Below are 10,153 nucleotides of genomic sequence, written 5' to 3' on the forward strand. Positions count from 1 at the left end.
CAGTACTAAAGTAAACATTTCATAATTCACTGGGTAAAATCATGTAAACCAATGTAAGGAAACAAGGCAAAGTTTATTGATCTGGTTTTGCAATACTATACAATTGTGCTTTTCAATGCCAGGGTGAAGTTTGCTCACTTTCAGTACAATAAAACAGATTTTTCAATACAAAAGACAACAGACTGAAGGGTTAAGTGACCTAGACAGGTTTAAAGTGTGGCCCATAGGGACAGAAGGGAATTCAGTAGAAGAGAAAATACCACTAAATGAGACATTAACACATTAAACACGCAGCGATAGTGATTTGATGTATATTTAAAAGACACACTGTTAACCTGTCAAGAGAAGGATGGCCTATACTACTGCATGACACATTGACAGAAACGATACAAATCAGAATAATCTAACAAGGCTCTCCAACTCTGTTCCTGGAGAGCTACCATCCTGTAGGTTCACTCCAACCCCAGTTGTAACTAACCTGAGTCGGCTTATCAACCAGCTAATTATTCAAGTCTGGTGCACTAGATTAGGATTGATTGAAACCTATAGGGCTAGCTCTCCAGGAACAATATTGGAGAGCCCTGATCTAACACCAACATTTGCCTGACTTTCAAAGATCTACAAGTTTGAGTCGTACACAATTGCATTATATATCCACTTGCTAAGCATTTCTTTCCTGTGGGAAGATTAAATTAAGTGATACAGTAGTGCGATACCGGTCCTAGATAGGGACTGGTGATGTGGTACAATTGGTGGTCTAGAAGTACTGCCCCATGGTGTGCTGTGGGCCGTTGGGCCAGGTGGCATTGATGAGCTCCATCAGGCTGTTGTGGTGGGAGATCTGCAGGCTGATGTTGTCATTCTGGAGGGACGACGCCCCCTCCTGCTGGGCCACCTCGTGGAAGTAACGACAGATCAGGGGAACCACCTGGAAGAGAAGCGTGAAGGGAGAGAAAGGGAATGAGAAACAAGAGGTGGAGAGAAGACATTTCAAAAATAGGATATGCAGCACACTGTATATAGGTTTGTTCTAGGGCAGGGCTCTCCAACCCTGTTCCTGGGGTTGGTGTGAACCTACAGTTGTAACTAAGCTGATTCAGCTTTTCAACCAGCTAATTAGTAAAATCAGGTGTACAAGATTAGGGTTGGACCAAAAACCTACAGGATGGTAGCTCTCTAGGAACAGTTGGAGCCATGTCTGGTTAAGTTAATATTCTGCCTGTTGCCTTACTGATTTAAAGCTCATGAACGTGTTACCTTGACGACGATGAGTTTCTTCTCCAGGGGTTTTCCGTCAGGGAACTTCTCACCAAAGCACATGTGGATGGTATATTCAGGTGAGCCTCGCCTGTTCTCCTTAAACGCTATCAGCTCTGAAAAAGGTTGATGGTTGTCAAAGCGCTGACAGTGGATACAGGTCTTAGAGAAATGTGTATATAAACTGCAAAAAAAAAAAGTCCCTTTTTCAGGACCCGGTCTTTCAAAGAATTCGTACAAATCCAAATAACTTCAGATCTTCATTGTAAAGGGTTTAAACACTGTTTCCCATGCTTGTTCAATGAACCATAAACAATTAACATGCACCTGTAGAACGGTCGTTAAGACTAACAGCTTACAGGCAATTAAGTCAGTTCTGAAAACTTAGGACACTGAAGAGGCCTTTCTACAGACTCTGAAAAACACCAAAAGAAAGATGCCCAGGGTCCCTGCTCATCTGCGTGAACATGCCTTAGGCATGCTGCAAGGAGGCATGAGGACTGCAGATGTGGCCAGGGCAATAAGTTGCAATGTCCGTACTGAGAGACGCTTAAGACAGCGCTACAGGGAGACAGGACGGACAGCTGATTGTCCTCAGTGGCAGACCATGTGTAACACCTGCGGGACAGGTACAGGATGGCAACAACTGCCCGAGTTACACCAGGAATGCACAATCCCTCCATCAGTGCCTAGACTGTCCACAATAGGCTGAGAGGCTGGACAGAGGGCTTAAGCCTGTTGTAAGGCAGGTCCTCACCAGATCACCAGCAACAACGTCATCTACGTGCACAAACCCTGCGCTGGACCAGACAGGACTGGAAAAAGTGCTCTTCACTGACAAGTTTGTCACACCAGGGGTGATGGTCGGATGCGCATTTATCGTTGAAGGAATGATCATTACATGAGGCCTGTACTCTGGAGCGGGATCGATTTGGAGGGTCCATCAGGGTCTGGGGCGGTGTGTCACAGCATCATCGGACTGAGCTTGTCATTGCAGGCAATCTCAACACTGCGTTACAGGGAAGACATCCTCTTCCCTCGCGTGGTACCCTTCCCGCAGGCTCATCCTGACATGACCCTCCAGCATGACAATGCCACACTGCTCGTTCTGTGTGTGATTTCCTGCAAGACAGGAACATCAGTGTTCTGTCATGGCCAGCGAAGAGCCCGGATCTCAATCCCATTGAGCACATCTGGGACTTGTTGGATCGGGGGTGAGGGCTCGGGCCATTCTCTTCCCCCCCCAGAAATGTTCAGGAACGTGCAGGTGCCTTGGTGGAAGAGTGGGGTAACATCTCAAAGCAAGAACTGGCAAATCTGATGCAGTCCATGGCGAGATTTAATGATGGCCACACCAGATACTGACTTTCGACCTTCAGTGTCCTAAGTTTTCATAACTGTGACCTTAATTGCCTACTGTCTGTAAGATGTTAGTGTCTTAACGGTTGTTCCACAGGTGCATGTTCATTAATTGTTTATGGTTCATTGAACAAGCATGGGAAACAGTTTTAAACCCTTCAATGAAGATCTGAAGTTTTGGATTTTTACAAATTATCTTTGAAAGACAGGGTCCTGAAAAAGGGACGTTTCTTTTTTTGCCGAGTTTGTGTTGTGTTTGTGTGTCGGACAGTGAGCCATATTTACCATTTTCGTACTGCTGGAAGTTCAACAGTTGTACCATTTCATTTTGGGGCATCTTCCTGGGTTCGGGGTGTGCCTCTCTGGGGTTGCTAGTACTGGAGAACACGTGGCACTTGTCCTGCCGGTAACCATAGATACCAGTGTTTTGTACCTCGAGGAGAAGACCCCTTTGGACGCTTCTTAGGATGCAGTTGGTGTAGTCAATCTGGTATAATTGAGGCACAAAGTTAGTCTTGGAATAAAATAAAGTTGTTTCGCTCGTCTCCAGTGCATCTTGTTGCTAGGGAATTAACCAGTCAGTTTCATATAAAAAGACTAGTGATGCACCAATTACTTTTTTTGGCCGATACCGATATTTTCCTTGCCAAAAAAGCTGATATTTAAAATTTAAGCGGCCTTAAGCATTCGGAACAACTTCCGATGAAACTGGAGGGCACGTAATTCAAATAATCAAAAATTATGGATATTAAACACTTGGTACATAAGTGTCTTATCAGCTGAAAGCTTCAATTATTGTTAATCTAACTACTCTGTCCGATTTACAGTAGCTATCACAGTGAAAACATGCCATGCGATTGTTTGAGGACGGCGCCCAACAAAATATTTTTCCACCGGCACAGGTTTCATACACATAACGATTAAATTTTCACTTTATGAAAATCTTCCTCTTTGTCATCCAAAGGGTCCCAGCTATAATATGTAGTGTCGTTTTGTTAGATAAAATCTTTCTATATCCCAAAGTCAGTTTAGTTGGCGCCATCGATGAGTAATCCACTCATTCAATTTGCAAAGAAATCCGAAAATCTACCCCTAAACTTTGTTTCAACAAGTCAAAATACGTTTCTATTCACTTCTCAGATACCCTAAAATGTAAATCAAACTATAATATTTTGGAAAGTAGTATGTTCAATAGGAAACCGATATTAGCAGATGCGTAATTTCAAGGCGCGCAAACATGAATTTCCAAGACTGTCCTTCTACTAAAACGTATTTCATATTCGTTTTTGAAGTTCCACGCCTAAAACCTTGGACAGACTGACACCTTGTGGAAGCCATTGGAATTGCATCCAGGGAGCTAATTTACAATATGACCTTTCTCTTGCATTTCTAAGAGGATGGTCTCATACACATTTATATATATTTATGGTTGGTTTTTCTATTGGTTTTTGAGGATGGTCGGCAGAGGAGTGGGACAAAAAAAAAAAAAAAAAAAAAAAATTTGCTCCCGAGATGTGTGCAAACCTGGTGGCCAACTACAAGAAACGTCTGACCTCTGATTGCCAATAAGGGTTTTGCCACCAAGTACTAAGTCATGTTTTGCAGAGGGGTCAAATACTTATTTCTACTTGCACATCCTTATCTGCACGTCACTCCAGTTTAAATTGCAATTACGTCGCCACTATTGGCCTATTTATTGCCTTACCTCATTTGCACACACTGTATACAGATTTTTCTATTGTGTTCTTGACTGTACATTTGTTTATCCCATGTGTAACTGTTGTTTTTGTCACACTGCTTTGTTGATCTTGGCCAGGTCGCAGTTGTAAATGTGAACTTGTTTAACTGGCCTACCTGGTTAAATAAAATAAAAAGTGGACTTTTCCGTTAGCCTTAAAAATAAGTGTGTCATTGACAGATGCAAATGAATACAAATTGTAGAATTATGCCATAATTGAATAGCTCATGCTAAACAAGGTTGGAATGTTGTTAGTTTGACATCTGTTGAAATCACACTGGATTTTTGACTGCTCAAAAAAAATAAAGGGAACACTAAAATAACATCCTAGATCTGAATGAAATAATATTTAGAAACTTTTTTTTTTTTTTTTTTTTTTTTTTTTTTACATAGTTTAATGTGCTGACAACAAAATCACAAATAATCAATGGAATTCCAATTTATCAACCCAATGAGGTCTGGATTTGGAGTCGCACTCAAAATTTAAGTGGAAAAACACACTACAGGCTGATCCAACTTTGATGTAATGTCCTTAAAACAAGTCAAAATTAGGCTCAGTAGTGTGTGTGGCCTCCACGTGCCTGTATGACCTCCCTACAATGCCTGGGCATGCTCCTGATGAGGTGGCGGATGGTCTCCTGAGGGATCTCCTCCCAGACCTGGACTAAAGCATCCGCCAACTCCTGGACAGTCTGTGGTGCAATGTGGCGTTGGTGGATGGAGCGAGACATGATGTCCCAGATGTGCTCAATTGGATTCAGGTCTGGGGAACGGGCGGGCCAGTCCATAGCATCAATGCCTTCCTCTTGCAGGAACTGCTGACACACTCCAGCCACATGAGGTCTAGCATTGTCTTGCATTAGGAGGAACCCAGGGCCAACCGCACCAGCATATGGTCTCACAAGGGGTCTGAGGATCTCATCTCGGTACCTAATGGCAGTCAGGCTACCTCTGGCGAGCACATGGAGGGCTGTGCGCCCCCCCAAAGAAATGCCACCCCACACCATGACTGACCCACCGCCAAACTGGTCATGCTGGAGGATGTTGCAGGCAGCAGAACGTTCTCCACGGCATCTCCAGACTGTCACATGTGCTCAGTGTGAACCTGCTTTCATCTGTGAAGAGCACAGGGTGCCAGTGGCGAATTTGCCAATCTTGGTGTTCTCTGGCAAATGCCAAACGTCCTGCACGGTGTTGGGCTGTAAGCACAACCCCCACCTGTGGACATCGGCCCCTCATACCACCCTCATGGAGTCTGTTTCTGACTGTTTGAGCAGACACATGCACATTTGTGGCCTACTGGAGGTCTTTTTGCAGGGCTCTGGCAGTGCTCCTCCTTGCACAAAGGCGGAGGTAGCGGTCCTGCTGCTGGGTTGTTGCCCTCCTACGGCCTCCTCCACATCTCCTGATGTACTGGCCTGTCTCCTGGTAGCGCCTCCATGCCCTGACACTACGCTGACAGACACAGCAAACCTTCTTGCCACAGCTCGCATTGATGTGCCATCCTGGATGAGCTGCACTACCAGAGTCACTTGTGTGGGTTGTAGACTCCGTCTCATGCAACCACTAGAGTGAAAGCACCGCCAGCATTCAAAAGTGACCAAAACATCAGCCAGGAAGCATAGGAACTGAGAAGTGGTCTGTGGTCACCACCTGCAGAACCACTCCTTTATTGGGGGTGTCTTGCTAATTGCTTATAATTTCCACCTGTTGTCTATTCCATTTGCACAACAGCATCTGAAATGTATTGTCAATCAGTGTTGCTTCCTAAGTGGACAGTTTGATTTCATAGAAGTGTGATTTACATTGTGTTGTTTAAGTGTTCCCTTTTTTTTGAACAGTGTATTATACAATACACTGTACAGTGTAATTTTTCCCTGTACAGCCTTACCTATGGATTGTGGATCAATGACATATGGGGTATCAGTCTACTCAGTGATACCCAGAGAACATTAGTCGCTCTTATTGCGGGACTCAAACTGAATTGAGCCACATTTGTCAACCTGTGTGTATTGAACAATATTCCAGAGGAAAAACAATACTGCGTGGATGTTTTGGTGTCTGAATTCCCAACGTCGTCCTCAGTTGAGTAGACCGTTACCCCATTTCATCGATCCCCAATCCTTAGGTAAGGCCGTACAGTGCGATATGAATGTCAATACGCATCATAGGCTGACTGGGGAGGTGATTTCACAGTCACGTGATAAGAGCTACAACACTAATATTTGCATTAACTCTCAAAGTTGTGTTCTGTGGGTGTCAGAGTAGACATACCATTTTATTGCTTCACATTCCAACCTTGTTTAACATTATCTAGTCAAAATATGGCAAGATTCCAATTGTAACCTTCTGCATCCCTTTCAACTAGGTACTTTTATTTTGAAGGCATACTGCAAATTCCACTATTGTGGCTAGCTTCACAACACAACCCAGTCAGGTCGAGAGTCACTAGCCAGATGAAGCTAGCTGGCTGCTTATAACGTTAGCTTTGGGCAACAGGGTTAAGTAGCTGGCTAGCCATAATTTTTTCTTCATGAACTGAAGGTCAATAGGTGAACAATAGTTACTCACAAGGATTCCTACGAATAGTGAAAATGACTGCCGTTTCTACTGGTCATATTGGTGTTAGCTAGGTACCAAGCTAAAGCTGCTAGCCCAGAAGCTGCAGTCAAACAAATAATGCGGTATTGTAAATACAGTTCATGGCTGGTGTTTGACTTTTTTTGTATAGCGCTACTAATAGTGGTGGTGACACTTGGCTTACACGTGCAAATTCAGAACACACAACGTTCTATAATAGTACAGTGTTATTTGGCATGTCAAATGAAAAGCTTATTCAACGCGTCAAATAGTTTGATTTGACGTGTATCTTTTTGTACACAAAGACTCAAACTGTGTTCCATAGTATGTCGTGATGCTAATAGCAGTGACACTATTACTGTGGAACTCCGGTAGGGCAACATCTGAACATTAGCACACTTGGTAACGTTACTGTGTACTGGTTCGCAACCAGTCGCAAAAGCCAACGTCTCCCACGACAGAACGGTTGATTCTCAAGGGCAATGAAGCCATTATCTTGGCGTTAATGGATTTGGCCTTTGAGTTGTCTCGCTGAAATGTTCTTACTGTTAAATGACTGCTCGAGCCACACAGCAGACATTGTGGACTAGGTTAGGAATGCGGTGTTGCATGTTTAGCGCAAAATTTTACGTAGCGTCATAGGTATGCACGTCAGCTTTGATATTGGTTTTTCACGTCGCCGTTGAACTAGACATCGGGGCGATACTGATGTTGGAATTTTTAGCTAATGTCGTCCGATTCCGATATATCGTGCATCCCTAATAAAGACACATATTGGAAAACCACAGGCATGTACACAGAACCACAGATAGTAGTGCAGGTGAATGGTAGCAGCACCAGGTGGGCTTCTGTACCCTACCTGTTTGTGGTCTGGTAGCCCGTCAGTGCTGGGGAAGCAGAGGGGCTGGGTGTTGGGCTCGAGAGCATTACACTGGTAGTGGAGCTGAACCCTGGGGCCTGACACCTGGGTCTTTAGCATCTCGCTCCCCCTATAGGAGATGGTGATCTCCAAGTCCCAGAGAGATGAGTGGGCGGCAGGCAGGTTGAGCAGGGCATCCGGGTTTACTGTTGGGAGATAGGAAAGGAAAGGTAATCAAATAAGTCACATTGTACTGCATGAGTGAAGTGCACTTTATTTTCCAGTACAGAAAAGACATGGTGAAATGTTATTTACACAAGTTGGATGTGTGGATTTTTCCTTGACATGTGGCTGTATGGCCCTGGCATACCTTGGGCATATGGCTGCTGTATTAGGACTGGTGGCACTGGGTGGTGTGTGTGTACCGGTATATAATTCTCTTGAGGAGAAAGGAAGAGTTGTCATATGTCATTAGAAAGCTTTTTCCAGAATTTGTATTTAAAATGTTTATAATTAACAACCCATTGTAAGGGGTTACTTTCAACAGGTGGGGAGGTGCTGTACCTGTATGTTGGTTCAGGTCTAGGTGGTTCAAGGTTAGGTTGCTAAAGTTCAGTATATCATGCTGTTTGGAGGGAGGGAAAAATACATTCACAGATTTAACATAAGTTTCCTTAAAAAAAAAAACTAGAATCATGGTTTCTATCAGGGCAGGGTTAAATAACCAGCTCCTGGTTCAATATAGATGTACTGTTACTATACCTCCATGCCTGGGGGGGTGTTTTCTGTAGGGGTGAGAGCATGGTCAATGCCATAGTTCTCCAGAGTGATTTCTTCTATGTGCGGGCTCTCATAGTTATCTGTTAAAAAAAATTGTAAAAAAGCAATTAAAACAATTGGGGAAAGATACTCAAGTTGGCTACCTAAGCTAATGCCTAGGCTTTAGTTCAGCAAGCAAACAGTCTTGTGGCACTTAAGTTACACAAGCCATGGTGATCTTACACTCATTGATGACCAGGTAGACTTTATGGGGGTCGTTTGAGTCCTTAGAGTGGTCTTCCACCATCTTGAAACGCCTGCACAGGCTGTTCAGTGCAGAGCGGAAGTTAGTCTTCCACTTTGCCTTGTCATTGGGATGCTCAGTGATTTTACCGCTGACCACTGCCCATGCCTGTAACCAGATAATTGATGTGCCATAGAATTGAACTGTCATCATAAGTTATGTATTAGATCATTATACATACAAAATGTAACGTTTCATGCGCTGCAGTTCACAATCAAACCACAGCCTCTACTGCCTTGACTTTCTGCATAGCGCTGGCCACCTTCCACAATATATTCCTTACCCTGAATATTTTACGGTCGTCCTCGGAGCAATCCTTCCTAGAATTGTGTTTCCACGGGACTCTGAACTTATTGTTGTCCATAAAGAACAAACCGGTGTATTGCTCGGTCCGCACCTGTTCTATCAGCCAGTCAGCGAACTGAGGTTTGCAGCTGAAACATGCAGGGCGAAAGCAAATAGCCTACATACTTATAAAAGGAGTGGCAGTATATTGGCAACATTGGTGAGTGAAGTGTCATTGAAAGAGCACGTCTTTATTCCAGAGAGAGAGACTACCATTGTACTACCTCGCAACAATCAATTCAATATGTAACATTGTTTTTTTACAGTAACCTAAAAGCACAGTACATTCACCAAGCATTGCCGAGCTCTTGGAAATATCAATCGAACTCTATTTTACATTTATCAATTTAACTACTATAGTCTGCAGATTACCAGAAAATTCTGTTTACCTGACGTACAGATATGAAATACGTTACTTACCTTTGCATCTTTAATGCTGAGACGTGTTTGACTGTGGACGTGTATTACTATGTCAGTGTTCTAACTTAATTGTTTTCAGTTCAATGCCGGGCACAGACGTTTTATAGGCGTCGTGATGTCATAGAGTTGGACTTCCCCATTGAACAGAGATGACGAGAATCATTAATATGTATTCTCACAGTTGGTTGTGTACCTTAATCTATTGCACCTATGTGTATCCAACTCATTGATTAAGTGTATCAAATTGTGTTGAGCATTGAGCAACGTCGGTCTGAAAGTGAAAATTATGCTGCGACGATAGATCGCACATTCGTGATTGCATCATCTTCTTGTTCAGTCAACAAATTATAACGAAACAAACAAAATGGGCAATTTTTCTGCAATCAAACTGTGGCAGGGTCATTAATATACAACACATAATAACACATAATAATAGGATGTATCATAACCAGTGGCGACCCGTCATTCAGGGCAGGTGGGGCTCTGAGACCCACATTTTTTGCACAAAAAATAAATACAAAATATATATAAA

General features: G+C 43.3%; 1 protein-coding gene across 1 annotated transcript; it reads right to left on the minus strand.

Moving 5' to 3' along the window:
• Positions 1 to 54: 54 nt before the first annotated feature.
• LOC115152118 (interferon regulatory factor 7) lies at positions 55 to 9,732 on the minus strand. Its single transcript, XM_029696654.1, has 10 exons — positions 9,622 to 9,732; positions 9,140 to 9,290; positions 8,796 to 8,964; positions 8,556 to 8,653; positions 8,358 to 8,418; positions 8,164 to 8,232; positions 7,794 to 7,999; positions 2,902 to 3,103; positions 1,258 to 1,373; positions 55 to 928 (listed from the first exon to the last, which is right to left on the minus strand). The coding sequence occupies exons 1-10, from the start codon at positions 9,627 to 9,629 to the stop codon at positions 758 to 760; spliced, it is 1,251 nt and encodes a 416-aa protein (XP_029552514.1). The 5' UTR covers positions 9,630 to 9,732; the 3' UTR covers positions 55 to 757.
• Positions 9,733 to 10,153: the final 421 nt, after the last annotated feature.

This window comes from Salmo trutta, chromosome 17 (genome assembly GCF_901001165.1).
Source record: "Salmo trutta chromosome 17, fSalTru1.1, whole genome shotgun sequence".
Taxonomy (NCBI): domain Eukaryota; kingdom Metazoa; phylum Chordata; class Actinopteri; order Salmoniformes; family Salmonidae; genus Salmo; species Salmo trutta.